The 20,183-nt window shown below is 38.1% G+C and overlaps 1 protein-coding gene across 1 annotated transcript; it reads left to right on the top strand.

Moving 5' to 3' along the window:
- The first annotated feature begins 6,208 nt into the window (after positions 1–6,208).
- samd10a (sterile alpha motif domain containing 10a) lies at positions 6,209–20,180 on the top strand. Its single transcript, XM_042002946.1, has 5 exons — positions 6,209–6,479; positions 7,945–8,126; positions 18,963–19,131; positions 19,242–19,382; positions 19,845–20,180. The coding sequence occupies exons 1-5, from the start codon at positions 6,467–6,469 to the stop codon at positions 19,865–19,867; spliced, it is 528 nt and encodes a 175-aa protein (XP_041858880.1). The 5' UTR covers positions 6,209–6,466; the 3' UTR covers positions 19,868–20,180.
- The last annotated feature ends 3 nt before the right edge of the window (positions 20,181–20,183 follow it).

Below are 20,183 nucleotides of genomic sequence, written 5' to 3'. Positions count from 1 at the left end.
GGCCACAGTGTGATAGAACCTTACTGGAACAGACTTTCTGGAACAGAAATAACCATGAAAATAGTTCCTTGAAACAAAAACAAAACAACAACAACAAAAAAAAACAAAAAACAAAAAAACAAACTAACAAACAAACAAAAAAAATCATTCCTTAGTTAAAGATTAAAACAAAAAGTAGTTTCTCAGTGTGATCCTCAGATATGTACTACTAATATTTTAAGCTCTTTGATGTTCTCTCCTGTGGAAATATTTATTCAAGGGGGTCCTTTCATCTTTTTGCACTCCAACCAGGCCAAATGTGGCCATGCTTAAAGTTTAAGAGGCACCTGATGCTGCAGTTTCATCAGAAGCTTCAGTGGATGCTTCTCATGCTCATACCTCCCCGATTAAACCCCAACCAGTCAGCTGTATTTACAGTCTCATGAACAGCAACTGCTGTAATTGAGATAACTTGCAATGTGATTTTGTGAGTTCGGCTTTGAGCAGTCATTAGCAGTTACATCGACTCTGGTATGTCAGGCAATTCATTGTGGAGAAATATTTTGTAGATGCTTTCAGCATGTAGTCATTTTCAGTAAACGTTTACCACATGATGAAATATCAACAAGCAGCTGGAAGCTTTTTCTTAGATCATTTCTTGGAATATTTATTAATTCTGGTAAGCTCAGGCTGAGATTTCAAATCAGGACACATTATTAATGACACGCCTCACTGTTTGTGATGCTGTTTATGCAGAAATAAAAACTGCCTGTGCTGAAGCATAATTGGGCTCTTCAACTTCTCCCTAGTCCTAAAACTACTAGAAGGTTTTCGTAAATATTTAAAGAATCATTTAAGGGATGCATTTATAATTGTTTTATTCTAAAGAAGTGAATGAATCACTCTCATGTTTGTGTGCTTAATATGAAGCTTGAGCTTGGAGCTGGTCAGCTTAAAGACAAGACATGAGCAAAAAAAAAGCTTCTGGGTCTTAATTAAGTCTTTATATAATGTGAACATAATTATTCCCAAAATATTTGTTTAACCACTTCATGATGAATGCCCCCTGTACAGGGGGCAGCATGACATACGTACAGCACAGAAGATCTTTGCACACACTAGGAAGCACCAATCCTAACACGTAGCACACCGACGTGATGGGTAGAAACTCAGCTAAAAGACTATCAGGGATCTTAGACCATGCTACAGGTTTTAGAAGTTTCCCTGCTCTAATACACCTATTTTAAATCAAATGGATGCAACAGCTTGTTGTCAAGTGTGTTGAAGCAGGAAAACATCAGGACATTGGCACTCTTGAACAGATTTGTCATCCAAAACAAAGTTCAAACCCTAAGCATTTATAAGGGAGTGTAACTAAACTATGGGAACAGCACTGTTCACTTAAGAGCTTCTGCTAATTTCTCCACTTCAATCAAACCACACAAACAAGCTGCTGATTACAAAGATGTCCATCGTGAAACATCTTGGTTGCCAGCTCTCGCCCTGCAAGCTAGCAGTCAAAAAGTAGCAAACAACAATAATCACTAAGTCATTAAGAATGTTAGTTTTGCTTTTTTTTGTCAAAAGTTTTATTCCACCTTAATAAAAAGTCTACTGATGTGTTCTTCTATGACTATGCCTTTGTTTGAAATTAAACATGAAGGTCCTGGTAGTTTCCATGAAGATGAAAGAGGTTTCCTTTAGTGAATTATTCACTCTTCTTAAAATATACTATCTTGAGTTTCACTCTCTCTGGATCCTCTACAGAGGATGGTATTTCTAAGGTGAATTTGGGTGCTATCTCTCAGCTCTACTGACTGATGATTGATAAAGGTGTCAGTGATCAACATCAACTGATGGGTGCCTGAGATATTTACCTGCATGACACCTGCAATAAAACATCTGTAAAACTGCTCAGGTTCACTTCTTTACACAGTTCGTCAAAAGGCATTACTTTACTACTTCCTAGATTAATTTGGCTGCTATCCAGAAAGTAATGTGGTTTTCTAACCATTAACATTTTCTACTGTATTACATGTCTTAATTCTGACACTTCTGTAGAAACCTCACACTTCTGGGCTCTCTTATAAGACCATGATTCTTATAAGACCATGATTATACATTCAACCCTTGTAGTTGTGAAGATATACTTCATTTAATAGGCCTTGTGATGATAAGGTTTAACCTTTCAAAGACTAGCAGAATTAATAGTGACACATTGTTTATTTCAGGGATGTCCACTTACAGTCTTTGAGAGATGCTGTCCTGCAGGTTTGAGATGTTTTCTTCTTTAATAAACCTGATTGAAATTAATGGGTCATTAACAGGCTTTGGTGGAACTTGACAAGTTTTGGTGTTTCATCATTTGCAAAAGAGTACTGCCCTCTACTGTTTAAATAAACCAAGAATTTCAATGTTGGTCCTCAGGGGCCACCATCCTGTAGGTTTTATGTGTTTCCCTTCTCCAAGCCACCTGATTAAAATGAAAGTAAAATGTAAAAGTTTATAAAGCACTTTTCACAGATAAAAATCACAAAGTGTTGTACATACAATGAGTGCAATAAAACAACATAATAATTACATAAAATAAATAACAACCAAAAGCATTCTTGAATAAAATAGTCAACTGCTTTTTAAAAAAGTCCACGGAGTCGACCACATGTAGGGATAGAGGCAGATCATTCCAGAGCCTGGGGGCTACAGCCTGAAAAGCCAGGTCTCCTCAGGTTTTAAAACGGGTCTTTGGGACCTTCAGGAGGTTTCGGGCTAAAGATCAATCCTGAATAATCATAATTTACATTTACCAATTAATATAACAAGCATGTCAGGGTAGGGGGTTGGTTTACTGAACTACTTAAACTACACTCATCTGATAATTCTGTTATCAGATTAATTTAAAATATGTTTTTCATGTTACTTTATGGATTCATTTTACTTGTTCATTAGACCATGTAACATCTGAAAATGCCCGTCTGTCATCTTTAGCTTTTTGCTAAAAGTTTTATGCTGAATATGTTAAAGTGTGTGTAAAAGAGATGAGAGAAGATACGGATCGTCAACTGTCCACCAGCTTTAAGCTCTAAGAAACGGTTGCCATGGAGAGATTAGGTGCAACTATCTGAATCAGGTAGAAAATTCACTAAACTTTTGCTGGAAATGCTGCTATTTAGGGAAAGAACTCATACAAATTAGTATTTTAAAACTATGAACCCTGCAAGGCTTTTCTGTACATAACATCCCTTTAAATGCGTTGACTTTTGCCTTAGATCTTGACATTGTAGGAGATTTGTAAATCAAATCAAAACATTATTTATATACAGCTTGTCAAACAAGATTATATATAGTTAATTATAACAAGACCAATTAAAACAGGTATAAAGACATAATGCAGGTGAGGCATATAATAAAAAAAAATCAAAGTGACAAAAGTCACATTAGAAAGCAATAAAATTAAATAAACAAGATTAATACAATAAGAAATTAACCAAATGTGATCAAAACATAAGTTGTAAGATTTGACTTGAAAGATGTGAGACTTTCTGCAGGAGAATATTCTACATAAGAGGTGTATACAAATTTAAAGCAGCTTTTCTTTGACTAGTCCAAAACCATACATGGCAATGCACCTGAAGAGTTGAAAGAACTCCACCAGTCGCTAATAAATACCAGAAACCTCCGGCTCCACAGTTGAGGAGACAGAGCCGTCCAGGCAGCAGCTCTGTAACCTGAGAGCTCCACAGTCTTTTAAGAAACTTTTAGAAACTTTTTTATTTTCAAAAGCTAATCAGTAGCCTATGTATGTCTGGATTTTTTTTTACTTTCAGATCTGTTTCAATAACATAAATTGCTTTATAAATAAAATGCATTATTATTATTAGTAGTAGTAGTAGTCCTCCCTCTAGGGACACATAGAACAGTTTTACCTGAAGCTGCCTGAAGTGAGACCATAAGATCTGAAATGTATGGTTCCAACCCATTTACCAGTTTGTAGAACAAAAGGGAGTCAGTGCAAAGAACTGGAGTGCAATGATCTACCTTCTGAGGACTCAAGCAGTGTTCTGAATCAGCCATTTGAGTTTTGCAGCAGATTTATGAATTAGCTGTAATCAAACAACAACAATCCAGACGGCTGAAGATAAATAGATGAGCTGATTTTTGGCATGGTGTGGCATTGTATGGTATGGTATGGTATGGCATGGCATGGTATAGTATGGCATGGTATAGTATGGTATAATATGGCCTGGTATGGCATGGCATTGTAAAATATGGTATGGTATGGTATGGTATGGTATGGTATGGTATGGCATGGCCTGGTATGGCATGGCATGGTATAATATGGCATGGTATGGCATGGCATTATATAGCATGGTATGGTATAATATGGCATGGTATGGTATGGCATGGCATTATATGGCATGGCATGGTATAATATGGCATGGTATGGTATGGCATGGCATTATATGGCATAGTATGGTATGGTATAGTATGGCATGGTATAATATGGCATGGCACGGCACGGAATGGTATAATATGGCATGGTATGGCATGGCATGGCATTATATGGCATGGTATGGTATAGTATGGCATGGTATAATATTGCATGGTATGGCATGGCCTGGTATGGCATAGCATGGTATAATATGGCATGGTATGGTATGGCATGGCATTATATGGCATGGTATGGTATAATATGGCATGGTATGGTATGGCATGGCATTATATGGCATGGTATGGTATGGTATAGTATGGCATGGTATAATATGGCATGGTATGGCATGGCATGGCATTATATGGCATGGCATGGTATAATATGGCATGGCATGGCATTATATGGCATGGTATGGTATAATATGGCATGGTATGGTATGGCATGGCATTATATGGCATGGTATGGTATGGCATGGCATTATATGGCATGGTATGGTATGGTATAGCATGGCATGGTATAATATGGCATGGTATGGTATGGCATGGCATTATATGGCATGGTATGGTATAATATGGCATGGTATGGTATGGCATGGCATTATATGGCATGGTATGGTATGGTATAGTATGGCATGGTATAATATGGCATGGCACGGCACGGCATGGTATAATATGGCATGGTATGGCATGGCATGGCATTATATGGCATGGCATGGTATAATATGGCATGGCATGGCATTATATGGCATGGTATGGTATAGTATGGCATGGCATTATATGGCATGGTATGGTATAGTATGGCATGGTATGGTATGGTATGGTATATGACAGGCTTCACAGTCAGTGCTTTTCATGGAAATGGGCCAGTATTTTTAATCTTGTTGCTTTAGACTCAAAGACAAACAAACTTTTCTTTGTCTTTAATTGAAGGAAATTCTGGATCATCAAGTTGTTTATTTATTAGATTGACTTAAGTTATGGATATTTTTCCCCTTACGCAAACATTTCTAGTCCAGTGCACTTTACAGAAATCCCACCAATAATTAGAAGAGTGCAGACCTCCGCCAAGCCATTGTATTTTTTATTTCTTTAGCCAAGGATTGTGGGCATTATCTTATGATCTGAAGCTCTACTGGCAAAGTATCATTATCTCTGCATACTGAAGAATCTTTTAAAAAATTCCTGGATCCAGGCGGTCACCCTTAAAATCTAATCACTTTGTTCCTTGTTCCATTCTTCCTGATATTTCCTGAAAATTCAATTAAAATTCGCCCATAACATTTTGAATTATGTTGCTAACAGACAGATCAATGCCATCGAAAACACAACCTCCGCCTTGGCGCAGGTAATATTACCTGTCAGCAGCTCACAGGTCACATCGGTCTTCTCGTTTAGACCAAATGTGGTCAAGAAAGGGCAGGTGAGTGCAGGCCCACTGCTCTGACATATCTGTCCTGCAGCTACTCTGCATTAACCTCACAAAGAGGGTCCATCACAGAGTGGGCGCGTTGCCCTCGGGCGCACACAGCGCTCCTTTCTTTAAGAAAAGGCAAAGGGGGAATTCCTTATGGTGGATGCTGCAGTGATGAGAAGCCTTTTTATCCGGCTGTTTTTTTCCAGACTCCACGAGCTGTGTTAATTATAGGCCCCGGAGCTGTACTTTGAGCTCACTGCGTTCATGCGTGCTCTTGAGAAAAAGAAGCGCGCCTGATTCTCACGACACAAATATAAAAAAAAAACATACACGCAAACACACGCGCCGCGCACGCGCAGAGCGCTCGCACCCGCTCGAGCCAGCGAAAGCACTCCGTCAAGCTGCCCTCGGTAGTTCCTGTAGTCTCTTCAGCCCGCACACACAGCAGAGGACGTGAGGTTTCCAGAGCCTTTATTTATTTTGTTTTGTTTTTATTTACAGTTAAACCAGCAGCATAAGAGGATGTGGGGCTTCTCTGTTCCTGTCGGACCTCAATGAAACTTTTTAATTGATGAATGAAGCTCGGTGAGGAGGAGAAGACCCGGAGAGACGATGGGAGACTTTGATTAGACACACGAAAACATTATGGCTGTGGACGGTAGGAAGCTTTACATTTTAGTTTAAAAAAAATAGTAGATTTTCAAAATTGCCTACATTTAGTTTGAACCTAAAGCACGCGTGACGTTGTTACTTGAACGCAACAGCCTACTAGTTAAACCAGTTAATCGGGTCTGTTGCAGCTTGTAAGAAAACGCCCGTTATTCTGACACTTTATTGTGATGTGCTGAAAATATGAGGTAAATACTTTTCACTAGGGTGCATTCAAATAAACACTCAACAGCTCGACAGGTTAACTTTAAAGTCAGGTTTTTATAAAAGGATTACAGCTGATGGACAGTGACAGGGTGCTGAAACCCACAGTGCATCAGCACTATCATGGTGTAAATGTGCTGTGGTCGGTTTTTTTTCACGTCCCTTGAGAGATCAGACATTTTTCATGTCTAAATGAGAGCCTATAACAGCTTTAATCTTCTACACAAATTCAACCAAAATACCACATTAAACACACTGCAGACAGCTCCACAGTCAAATTAGGTTTGCTTCAGGAAAGTGTTTTCCCTTTCCAATGCTGGCACTTAGTTAATGAGAACCTTTTTCCTCTCATAAAAAGAAAACAAGAGGAAATCAAAAGAAACAAAGACTTACAAATGGTTCTAATTATTTCTTTTAAATCAGTGAAAGGGGCACTTTAGTATTTACAGCAGAAGTCTTACTGAGAAGCACTGTGAAGAATCCAAATGCACACAAAGAACCAGAAATGCAGCGTTTTATAAATGATAAACCTGATGATGCTGGTATGCTTTAATGACTGGCTCTACTTCTCAGTGGGAGATGCTGAATGACATCGAGGAGAGGCACAGAGATGGAAACATGAAGGCATTCTCTCAAAAACTCATCCCCCTCCTGAAATCTCTCTCCTCTGTCCTCCTTTTAAATTCTCTTAGTCAGCTTAAGATGTTAAAAATGCACATGAGCGCACACATACACACAGCTGCGCACATATATTTCAAACACAGTGAGAAAATTCTTCCAATCTGGCTCATGAATCCATAATGACCCATGGCTTTCTGCCAGAATCTGTGCCAGTAACAGCGTGTTTACTGTAGTTCTGCACTCTTTAATTACTGGATGTTGGGAAGCCACCTGCTGCTGAGAGGGGGCTTGGATGTCTGCCTGCAGGCCTCCTCGTAATGATGAGAAAGTGGCTTGTCTCACAGCTTTGACATTTGTTTACATGCTTTTCATGAGCTAATTGTAGTACCTGAACACTGGTTTTCAGGGTCTGCTAAGTGTTAATGGAGCAGGTCAGAACAGGTATTTCATAATGACATCAACACTGAACAACAGATGTCTAGACTAATTCAACTCAGACTTGTGTTCATCACGGAGAGTCAAAGAGAGTTTTGCAGAGCACGGCTTGTGTGTTTTTTTTCTTTTCTATTTTTTTTAACCAGTAAGTCTAGCTGTCTCATTGTGCTATCTACTGCATTTTGCCTCTCCAGCTGCATCCAGTTTCAGTTTCTGCAGGCCAGCAGTGGAGTACAGGGCCCTGCCTGAGGACTTTAAGCACCAGCTGAGTCGGCGGACAGGTGGGAATCTGACCTGGCATGACGGCCGTGGACAGAAAACAGCAGGAGGCAGAACGGTGAAGCTTTTGCAGCAGCCGGGCACAGATGTCCTGCAGGTAATGAGCACCTACATGAAATCCGCATGTCAAACAAAACATATGGCTCGTGGTGGGAAAACTTCCTTGGGTTTTCTTCCCTTTCCAGCTACAAAATATGAGTGGTATTCTTTCTGCTTCATTAAGCATGATGATAGTAGACAAAATGTGAACAAGTAAAGTCTTATTCCAGTCTGAGCTGTGTTATCTCTTTCAGTGCAGAGAAACTGCTAGCAAGCATTTTTGTGCCAGGGCCTGTTTAAATAGGTCATTTCATTTTATTAGCCATTTCTGATTAAGTTGAGCTAGAGTATTCAAAGAACTCAAAGAAATCATAGCGAATATAGATGGACTGAAGCAAATAAAATGACCTCCACTCAGTCTGCAGCATTCTTCAGATTCTTCTTCAGGAGAAGTTTGTCTGGTGTAGGATTTCTTCTTCTGTTTGACAGTTTTAACTCCAGTTATGATGCTCAGCGCAAGCGTGATGGTCTCTCAAGTCCCAGATGTACAACATGTATTTCATAAAGGGCAGAATACTGTGTAAAATTTAAATAAAAACAGATTGTAATGATTTGCAAATCTCAATTTATTCCCAATAGGACATAAACAACAGTTTTTATGTGTTAAATTGAAGCATTTTATAATTTCAAGGAAACATAAGCTAATGTTTCACTTGATGGCAGCAACAAATTTGCAAAAGAAAACTTAGAACAGGGGCAACAAAAGGCTGGAAAAGTAATTGGAACAAATAAACAACTGGAGGAGCATTTGATAACTAATTACGTTAATTGGTAACAAGACAGTAACATGATTGGAAATGTTCCTTAATGTAAAATTGTGAAGACTTTGAAGATCCTACCCTCTACAGTGTGTAATATCATGAACAGATTCAGGGAATCAGGAGGCTGAAAGTAAAAACTGGATGTTTGTGATTTCTGGATCCTTCGGTGGCGCTGCATTAAAACAGTCATGATTTTCTACTGTAAATCATTGCACGAGCTCAGGAATCACTGTCTGTGAACACAGGCCACAGTGAAATCCACAAATTCAGGTCAAAGCTACATCATTCAATAAAGCCATATGTGAAATGGATCCAGAAAAACTTTATTTAAAATTTCAGCCATAGAAAAGACTTTTATTATAATATTGGAAGATATTACAAGACCTTAAAAACTTGGATACTTTTTTCTACAATAACAATAGTTATACAGTAGTATGTGGCCAGTACTAACAGTTCTTTCAAATTTTGATGCTGAAGACCGATCTCAGTGAAGTAACTGGGATATAGCCAGATCTTTGACTGGTGCGGAGAACTCAATGTGGTTCTATGATTTCATGGACTGGTATGCAGAGGCATTTTGCATGTCCAATAAATTGTACAAATATGGTATATTACCCAACAAAGTGTTAAAGAAGAGGGAATGCTACACAATGGTAAACATCACCCTGTTCCAGCCTTTTGAAATGGTTATCAGTCTGACCGGTGCCCAGTTAACGTCATGAATTGTCAAATGTTCCTTCAATTTATTGCTTATCCAGCTTTCTGTTGCCCCTCTTACAATCAATCAATCAATCAATCAAACTTTATTTATAAAGCCCTTTTCATACCAAAGGCAATACTAAGTGCTTTACAAGATTAAAAAAATTAAGCCCAATTCAATTCATGCATATTAAAACCAAAATAAGCCTTTACACATCAAAAAATGATCCCCTCTCCCCCTCCCCCGACTCTTTAACTTCTGTCTCCAAGCTGAAAGCAGGTATAAAACTAATAAAAAGTAATAAATAAATACCTGGCTTGATGCTGCTGTGAGGAAACAATGTTATAATGGGAATCCATCCACACCAGGAGCCAGTCGCCCTACATGGGCTGGCCCACACCACAGCCATAAGGCTGCAGTTCAGGGCCCCAGCCAGCCAGACAAGGGCATCAACACAGCAACAACCCCCAGACCGAGCAGGTAAAACCCCCAGCGTGGAGGATCCCCACTGGAGTTAAAACGAAAATTAAATTACCTTAAGAAACAGTAAGAACAGCTAAGATTGAATAAATAAAATAATAAATTAATAAATTAATAAATTAATAAATTAATAAATTAATAAGAAGCAATACAGTTGAGTAAAATGAAAAGAAATTAATGTGAAATAAAATTATGTAAAATAAATTAAGATCAAATAAAATTTAGTTAAAAGCCAAGCTAAAAAGGTGGGTCTTAAGCCTCTTTTTAAAAACATCAACGGTCTTTGCAGCCCTGAGGTCCTCTGGCAGACTGTTCCACAGTCGAGGGCCATGACAATGGAAAGAGGCCTCGCCATATGTCCTGGTCCTCACCCTTGGAATAACTAATAGATCGCTACCAGAGGACCTCAGGGTCCGCGAGGGTTCATAATTTAAAAGCAAGTCGCGTAAATAAGAGGGCCCAAGACCATTAAGTGATTTATAAACTACTAAAAGAACCTTAAAATCAATGCTGAAATGCAGCGATTTTAAACTGGTGTGATGTGTTCCCTCCCTCTGGTCCTCGTCAGAACTCGTGCCGCCGAGTTCTGAAGTAGCTGTAGGTTCGACAACTTTTTAGAGATATTTTGCTGCCATCAATTTTCAAAATGAGCTCATATTTTTATTGTTGATTGTTGATGTGCAGCACTTTGGAGGCTTTTCTTTGTTTTTAAAATGTGCTTTATAAATAAAGTGAATTGGATTGGATGAAATAGTAAAATTTCTCAGTTTCAGGATCTGCCATATTGTTTATGTTCTGTTGGGTGGAAAAATATGGGTTTATGAGATTTGCAAATCAGTGTGTTCTGTTATTATTTATATTTTACACGGCATGCCAACTTGTTTGGAATTGGGTTTGCACTTACAGTGTATCCCACAGGCTTCACAAGCTGAGGATCAACCATAACCAAAGTTATGGTCACAACCCAAAGCATTGTTTATTTTCAGAAATATAGGTTTTGCCTTCTGACTCTGTAATTTACCTCTGGTTTTCCCGGGAAAGCTGCCTCTGCTCTCACATGCATGTAGACTGTTATCTTTATGCAACAACTTTTCTCCCATGAAATTTCCAAGAGACATTTTTCCTGCACTAACTGTAACAATCGGAAGCCTATCAGATACAAATACAAGCACTTTGACTTTGTTACATACATTTGTAGGAGGTGTCTAGCTAAAGCTAGACATTTTTAAATGAGTCAAGTAAGCTTCTACTTTAGCCTGAAAGATTTCTTAAATCAGTGACATATCTAACATCCCTGCTGGCTTGCTTGATCTACATTTGCTGCATCTGTTTCAGACAAACACGCACAGCCTCGGAGTAAAACATAGCCATTTTCCACTAAAGTTATGTCACTGCTGATCTGAAGCCAGTACAAAGTGATTTCTCTCTGCTCCAACCGGTTTTGTGTCAGGAAAACTAGTAATACAGCATACTACTTTTTTCACTCCAGAGCAAAGTGCTGCTTACATCACCGGCTTGGGGTTGCTGTAAGAACATCAACCAGACCAACCTGAACTTTGTAAACTAAAAAAAGAATTAAAAGAAACAAAGCCAGCACAGCATAAAAATCCAAGCAAAAAAAAAAAAAAAGATAAAGCTGAGCTTCAACATGGATGGGATGTACATGCATCATGGAAGAAGCTTATTATTCCTCCCGTTTTCCTGATGTTTGATGTTAGTGCAATTCACTGTTGTCCCGCCAACTGAATTCATAAAGGCCATTTGAAACTATTGTTGGGTATTCAAATATCACCAGCTGGAGTTTTAATAGACCCCACTTGGAACAGGGTTTATAAATTCTGTTTGCAGGGTGTTTCATTTGGAAATGTAATCAAATAGTACAGACAAACATCAAATGTTGTTACAACAACTTTTATGAACCAAATCTGTGGTATATATATTTTTTGAGGGAAATTGAAACAAACTGTCCCCTCTGGTCCCCTGCAGTTGTTGGAATAAAAACCCATAAAGCAGTGACCCAACCCTACCCCCACTGTCCTGCAGGTTGTTAGGCGATGCATCCACTAGATGGCAGAGTTCAGAGTTCACTTCCAAGTTCTGATGTCAGTTTTAATAAGAAACATGGTGATGGTGGAGGAGATAATGAGATGATTATAAGAAATAATGCACATTCTCAGAAAGCGACATTAAAAGAAGCTGTGCAGTAGTCAGCAGTTGTTGGTGCGGCCATTAAATACACCACAACTTTTTCTTATTCGTTGTTTCTTTTGATGGACCACGTGAGCTGTAATATAGAAACATTAACCCCATGGTTTTTGGTGGTACTACTCCGTTTTCCGTGTTGTCTTCTATGCTGTTGTATACTATCAGATACTAGTCTTCGGCCCCCTGATGGATACGTTTTGCACTGCAGTCGTTCTGACATATCACACAGCAATAAACCGCACATACATGTACATTTGTTTGATTTTTGTTAAAAGACCAAACAAAGACTTAAACTTTTTTAATATTTTGTAATTTTTTGAGAGGTCCGACATGGAAAATATCAATATGTCTCAGTCACTTAATGCAATTTCACCTATAAATGTACCACATGGACCCATCCAATATCGGGCCAAATTTATAAAAATCACAGTGTGCTGTTGCTTATTTCACAAGAAGTTTTATGTGTCTCATAAACAATATATGCACTCTAGCGAAAACCCGGAGGTAGAGATGTATGGATCGATACCAAAATATCAATATATTCTAGAGTCGATTTTCATGTTTGAAGATCAACATTTTACTGATTTAAGGTAAAAATGCAGTCTAACACGAACTTGAATACAATGGAAAGTAACTATAATATCAGGATCATCTCTAAATGATACCTAGTACGCAGGAACTACTTTTTCTTCTGCCTGTCAAGTCATATGTGAAACGGCCCAGCGTAGGGGCGCAGCAGAGCATTTCTCACTCCTTCGTAGCATCACATGTCACCTATTTCTTTAATATGCTAATAATTACCTACTCTTTTTGAAGACTTATAACAACAATTTAAGTCAGTTTTATTATTGAGGAAGCAGATAATATTTACTAATGGTAAGCAAATATTAGTTTACCAATTACTACATCTCTGTTTTGGCCAGCAGCCGTTAAAAAGAAGAAAAAGAAAAAACAAACAGCCTTAACAATACAAATGATCACACATCCTTCGCTGGTGTACAGCAACTCTTGCTCTTTATATCTTTGCAGAAAAGTCTGTCATAAAAAAATCAAAAGCTGCTGGTCATGATCTTTTTGTTGCAAATAGGCACTTTGTTAACAGACAATGGGAGTTTCTCTCTGCCCAGTGGGTCTGTGGGCACTAACAGCCTTTTAGCTCAGCTTTGAATAGCTCTGGTCTTCAAACATTCACACTATGCTGCAGCACCACTGTGTCTGTTTACTAAGAACAGAAAGAAAATTTATTATTTTTATACCCAATGCCAGATAGCATCCAGTCTATCATTGCTGTGGGATAATAACCATTTCATTTTTATCTTTCTGTGTGAAACATTGTCTTATCTGTGTCCATTAGCTATTCTCTTCCAGTTAAAATAAAAATGTCTTGTTATCTGATGCAGCATTGTCTGGTCCCACTGTTAGTGTTGTCAACAGATGCGGTCCATTGATTCTGTAAACTGGCCTCATTTAAAGCCCTCGGTTACAAGACAGGGAGCTCATGCCTTTGTCTTCTGCCTACGAAAGGCTCTTTAACTGACTCAAGCTAAAGCAGCAAACATAGAACTGGACTGGGCTGATAACAGAGTTGTATGCAATGCTTTGTTTGCTTGCTTTAATCCTCTTTGATACACACAATTTAGTCCCTGGTTTATTTTTGTCTCAAGGAACATGAACTTAGTCTGTGTTTATTGCTCCTCCAGTTCAGCTCTTCCCTGTTACTCCTATTTACTCTTGTTTCACCACTGTAGACCCAGAGCATTTTGATAATTCCTGAATGTAAAAGCAAAAGTCATTTGCAACTTTTGACATCTGTTAGTCAGTGTAATGCATTCTTCTTCACTAGTCGTTGAATTATGACTTTGTACTGCATTTGTTTCTTTAATAATAATGATAAAAAAGAAGATTGTTTAAAGATTTTAGGAGACTTAATGACACTAAATAATATACCATTAAAGTAGCACTATTTAACTTTCTGACCTTAAAAATATGTCTTTCTGAATCATTTTGATAGCGCAGTGATATTATGTACATTCCTGAAGATGTTGTTGCCCTGCAGCGTCCCAAGGCTGCAAAACCACACTTGTTCACAACTTTTTCTTATGCTGCATAACTTTTATAGCTAAGTTTCGCTTTATGCACCATGTCACGTGCTAGAAACTGGATATCAACCGCTTTAAAACAACCTGCCTTCTATCTGTTGTATCTTTGTCTTCTCTCTTGTTTCTACTCTTCTTTTTACTTCTATGCTCCTTTTTTGGTCCCCTCCTGTCAGGTCCAGCAATATTACATGAATTCCATAATTCTAAATAAGTCAAAAAAAAAAAAAAAAAATCTGATTATCAAGAGGAGCCTTATACCCACAAGGCTCCTCTTGGCAAAGCAAATTTTTCGGCACAGCACAGCAGCAGCTGCTTGGAGGGTGGACAGGACAAGTTAAAAAAAAGAAGAAAAAAAAAGAAAATCTGCCAGTAGTATTTCTTTATGGATTTAATATTGATTCAAAGTTTATATAATCAGATTTTTTCCATATATCGATCATTTTTAAACTTAGTATCATACGCTGTGCAATCATTCAGACTACACATTTTTATAAATCAACTATCAAAGTTTTTAAAAAAATTATTGTAAAATAAGAAATGCTGTTGGCCAGATAAATGCGATTGGTGCAATGAGGAGAACGTTTATGAAAATGAAGACAAGGAAATCCAGAGTTTAGAGCAGAAAGTGTAAGGTTAAAATCAGAAGTGGTTGATTAGAAGACAGTCAGGAGGCAGGGAAACACATTCACGCTTTTTACACTGCATTTTTCTTTTCTTAGATCCACATCAGTTTCTTCTTAACTGGAAAATATTGCAGGAGATTTTGGCTCATTTTTTGGGAGCATATTGTGAGCATAACAGAACTTGAGCGTGAGCATAACAACTTGTGGCAAAAAATAATTAAAACAGACTGAGCAAACAAATGAGACACAAGGGTAAACTTAAATAGTGGCTCAAACAAAAAGATGCAAATGGGCTAACACACAAAAACCTAACTAAGCTAACAAAGGAAAACCCAGTTTCCCTCCGCTGATGCTGGTGTGTGCTGGTTCCCAAGCCACAGGACTGGAGCCACATAAGCAACGCAAGAAAAATAAATTATAACATCACAACATAAACCCAAAGGTGCACCAATGTTAGAATACATGTTAAGGATTAAATTAAACTAATGTCAAACAAAATCATATACTGGTCTGTAAATTAAATCCTCTATGAAAACAAAATCAAAAATTATATGTGTGTAGCACCGTTCATGCAGGTTACCACTTATGTGTGGCTGTAAATGTAGCCATCACAATTATTAAAGAGGAGAAATAATTGACCAAACACAAATTTCCTTACTTTTTGTGCCAATTTTATATATATATATATTTTTTTTTCTTTTTTTTTTTATCGTTTTGTCTGGAAAATTTTCCATATAAATTAAATCCAACATACACTAGCAGTTTTCCCCGATGACTCTTGGCTTATATTTAAGAGTAAGTTCATTAAATTTTGAAAACTTGAAGTTGCATCTCTTCTCTGTAGTTTTGCATTTGTTTGTCTTCAAAGTTAAAAAACTAGATCTTAGGATCACACTGGCCAAAACAGCTGTTGCAAGAGATGCAGCTGATGTTCCACTCAACTTTGAGACTCAAATGTACACAGTGTGTTTGATCTGCTTGCACATATGGCCATATGCGCCCATGTGGTGTTTAATGAATCTGGAATCTGTTCTAGCTCTCATTTAAGACTAATCTTGTCAGTTGTTTATGCACATTTGGCTTATCTACAGAATGTGCACCTGTGGTATGTTTAAGTGTTTGATTCGGCTTATGATCCTCCCAGCAGATGTTTTGAATAATATGCAGTGTGTGCGTGCAGAGAGCATGCATCATGTAAAGAAAGTCTATGACTGAGCATATGTTCACTTCAAAGATGTGATCATCTGATGTCAGACATAAAAGAGAAAACAGGATAAACTTTATATGAGTGGTTTAATTTACTTTTAGTAGGATCTGCGTAGTGAATGATTCCACTTGTCATATTTTCAGTAACGGCTCAATTTAAAGGTGCAGTGTGTGTTTTAAAAAAATAAATAAATAAAAAAATCAAAGATCAAATACAGAAAAATGCAATATATAATTAAAAACCATCCAATCACTTTACTGAAGTAACCGTCCATCAATTTTCTATACCACTTAGTCCAATACTGGGTTGTGGGGAAATTGGAGCTTATCCCAGCATTTAGCAGGTGACAGGCAGGGTACACCCTGGACAAGTTACCAGTCCATCGCAGAGCTAACACAGAGAGACAAACAACCATTCACTCCCAGGGAGAATTTAGAGTGGCCAGTTACCCTAACATGCATGTCTTTGGACTGTGGGAGGAAGTTGGAGTACCCAGAGAGAGCATGCACACTCCGTTTGTGGTAAGTAATGCCTTATAAGGCACCAAAAGTAATTACCTGTAGTGCAGTCATGGCTGCACCTGAGGTTACTTGATCCACTTGCAGATGAAAACATGTTTATGTCTGGAAGAATTTTGGCCACCCTCCATTCACAACCATGCTTAAGATTTCTATCTCCGTCTTTACCACTAGATGTCTGCAATTTGTACTAAAAATGTTGTTAAACCTCTTAGGATATCTTCATTTCTGTATAAAAATTAAAACAAATGATCAGATTTAGTAAAAGTAAATAATGAAAACACAAAAACAGGTAATAAAAAAATATTCAAGATTGACTATTTGTGAATAGAAAAGTAAGATAGATCTAAATATTTCCTATAACTGCTGATCGGCCCTGCATATCAGCTTGGACAAATATTAGCACTTTTTTGGTACAGAGTAGCTTTAACTCTGTAATGTTTGTGAGTTTCATTTATTTTAGTTGGGTGAGTGTAATGAAATAAAATAATAGTGGAGAAATACGGGTGACCTATGACCTGCTTGACCTGCTTGACCTGCTTGCGTGACCTGTGAAGCTATTTTTAAAACCTTTTTTTAACTGATGGAACGGTTTAGCAGGCTCAGTTGTCAGACCAAGATCTCACTGAAATAAATACTGGGAAGCCAAGAATCAACAACAATGAATGATGAAGAATCTTCTCCATATCACTTTGTTTAACCAAATTATCCCATCAGGCTGACCAGAAGCTTTAACTGAACTCAAGCAGAGGCTTCATGTCTAATTGTTATAAAGCCCAAGATGAATCACGTGAGAGCCCAACAGTTCTTTATAACTGAGATTGTCACATTTTGGACAGTTCCCAAACTTTGTCAACCGCTGCAGCTGCCCATGACTGGGCCTCATCTCTCTGCCTCAAAGTCAGGGTATTCATAATTGAACTTGTGTATTATATTTACAGCTACAACACAAACGTAGGAAAACATACAAATGAATAAAATAGAAAAAAAAAACATTAAACCAAGGCACAGTTTCACAGACATTGCTCTTTACTGTGACAGCAGTTTTGTTTTATCAGGGTGTATTCACACCAGGATAGTCTGCTAGGCTCGGTACAGTTGGGAACTTGACTCAGTTGGGGGGGTGCCACATTCTTTTGGACCGAGTTTGCATTCACGCTGCACTTCTTAAAGGAATCAAACCTTTTAAAAGGCATGTTACACTCCTCACCAGAGGTGGAGACACACAGCAAAGAAGAAAACGCCTTTATCTATTGGACAACTTCTGTTTCCACCACGTAACAGCAAAACATGGGGCTGCATCAGATCCCATCGTTTTTGGGTTGATCAGATTTCTATCAGAACTTTTACTGAGTTCTTCCATGTCCATCCATCGTCCCACACACACCTGTGTTTTAGTTGTGTTTACCCACAATGCACTTTGCTTTGTATTTTTCTTGCTATATTTTGTCCACTTGAAGCAGAGACCTGCATTTGTAGGTGGGCCAAGTCTGTTTCTTTGATCTGAATCAGAGTACGTTTGTGCATTCACAATACCCCCAACAAAGCGGATTCCCCGAGCAAACAGACTGAATCAAAAAGGCTTGTGTGAATGTATCCTTAGTTTTCATATTCAGTTGTGTGTGCTTTTAATACGTGCAGCCATGTGTCATGCTCATGTGTAAGGAGAGCTTGTGTGATGTTGTTGAAAGACCTTTTATTCGTGACTTTAAGAGTGTTTTGATTGCTGTGGTTTTTCTAGCACAAAATTATAATTCGAGTCCTTTAACCTGGGCCCCTTTGTGCTGAACTTTGATTTTATTTCTTGCATTGTTAAGCAGTTTTTCTCTTGTTTGTGCTCCCACAGGTTACCAAATAAAACAGGTTCAATTCTGTGAACTTCAGTGATGTTTGTCACAGTTCTCCATTTCATTAAAACCACACCTCTTTATTTGCTGTCACTGACATTGTTCATCCTATTTGTGGTGACAGCAATGTTTAGATGCAGATGGAAAATTTAAGCAGTTCGTTATCCTGTTAATGACGTAAAATAAGTGAAAATTAGGCTCTTGCCTAGATGCCACATGCTTACATTTTCACAATTACTGAGTTTTATAAAAGAGAACCATACTTAAACATTTGTTGTCCAACTTTATATTTGTTAAAAAATTGCATCAGCGTTTGATAACAAAATAAGATGCCAAACTCTTCCTTTAATGCATATTTACTTATATTTCTTCCTGTTTGTCTGTTTTTCTGCAGTACCGCTCCGGTGACAACTATGGGCTATATCACACAAGCCCCACACAGCCGAGCCTGATCCGACCAGTTGTGCTCTGGTCCCAACAAGATGTTTGTAAATGGCTGAAGAAACACTGTCCTCACAATTACCTGACCTACGTGGAGGCGTTCTCCCAGCATGCCATCACAGGTCCCTTTGCAAACATAATGAGCAGATGTACCATGACGTGAAGGTGAATTAGAGAGGTTTGAAAGTGAGGCAGAGAGTGATGACCTGCAACATGTGCTTTCATGTTACAGGTCGTGCTTTGTTGCGTCTGAATGGGGAGAAGCTGGAGCGGATGGGTTTAGTTCAAGAAACGCTTCGACAGGAACTGTTGCAACAGGTGCTTCAGCTCCAGGTGCAGGAGGAGGGACGCAACCTGCAGCTGCTCAGCAGAGGTGAAGGGGGGGATGTTCCTCAGACCTTAGCTTATTTCACACGTGTGGATGCTGGTTGAAATATCTCAGGACTTTTCGCGGAGATATTTCATCCAGCTCCTGAATAAAATCTCCATAAGAGTGATATATGATTGTAGCAGTTCATTTTGAAACATTTACTGAGAGTATGCAAGCTGGGTGCAACTTTACACTCCTGTATGGTATTTTTAACCACTGGAAATCATTATGTACTAAAGAGTGTCTGATATAGAAGTCAAAACTGTCATCAAGTCAAATCATCTGCCATTCTCAGTGTTGTGTTTTACAAAAACAAACAAGAAAAAGCCTAATTTAAACACAAATTTTCATAGTGTGTGGTGGGGAAAAATGTAAGGATTTGAAGTTGCTCTTTACCTAAAAGATAATACATGTCCTGAACTGTCTTTTTTTAATCATAACACTAGAAATCTTTGTTTCTTACAGGTTCCTTTGGAAAGATTTCATAGCTGGGAGAAGTGGACACGATAGAATTGTAGAATATTTAAGCATAAAAAACTCCAATGTGACTCAGATCGGTGGGATAAAATCATCCAACCAGCAGTGAAATCCAGATTAATATTAACTTGACGTTGGCAGCTTTTCGTTTTGTATATACATAATAGACATTATCTCTGCAGACTGTGAGCTGTGATTTAAAAAAAAGGCATCATGACAATCCAGTGAATTTATTACTACTAGTTATTACTGTGTTACTGTCATGGTCTTTTCTCTTTGCAATTTTCTATGTCCTTAAAATGAATAAATAAATAAATGAAAATAAAT

Source organism: Melanotaenia boesemani, chromosome 13, assembly GCF_017639745.1.
Source record: "Melanotaenia boesemani isolate fMelBoe1 chromosome 13, fMelBoe1.pri, whole genome shotgun sequence".
Lineage (NCBI taxonomy): Eukaryota > Metazoa > Chordata > Actinopteri > Atheriniformes > Melanotaeniidae > Melanotaenia > Melanotaenia boesemani.
This window is presented reverse-complemented; position numbering and strand designations above follow the sequence as displayed.

What these genes read in the sequence shown, in the direction of transcription:
- samd10a (XM_042002946.1), top strand. An exon ending in CTCCCAGCATGCCATCACAG is followed by an intron (nt 19,132 to 19,241) that starts GTCCCTTTGCAA and finishes TTCATGTTACAG; the next exon opens with GTCGTGCTTTGTTGCGTCTG. An exon ending in CCTGCAGCTGCTCAGCAGAG is followed by an intron (nt 19,383 to 19,844) that starts GTGAAGGGGGGG and finishes TGTTTCTTACAG; the next exon opens with GTTCCTTTGGAAAGATTTCA.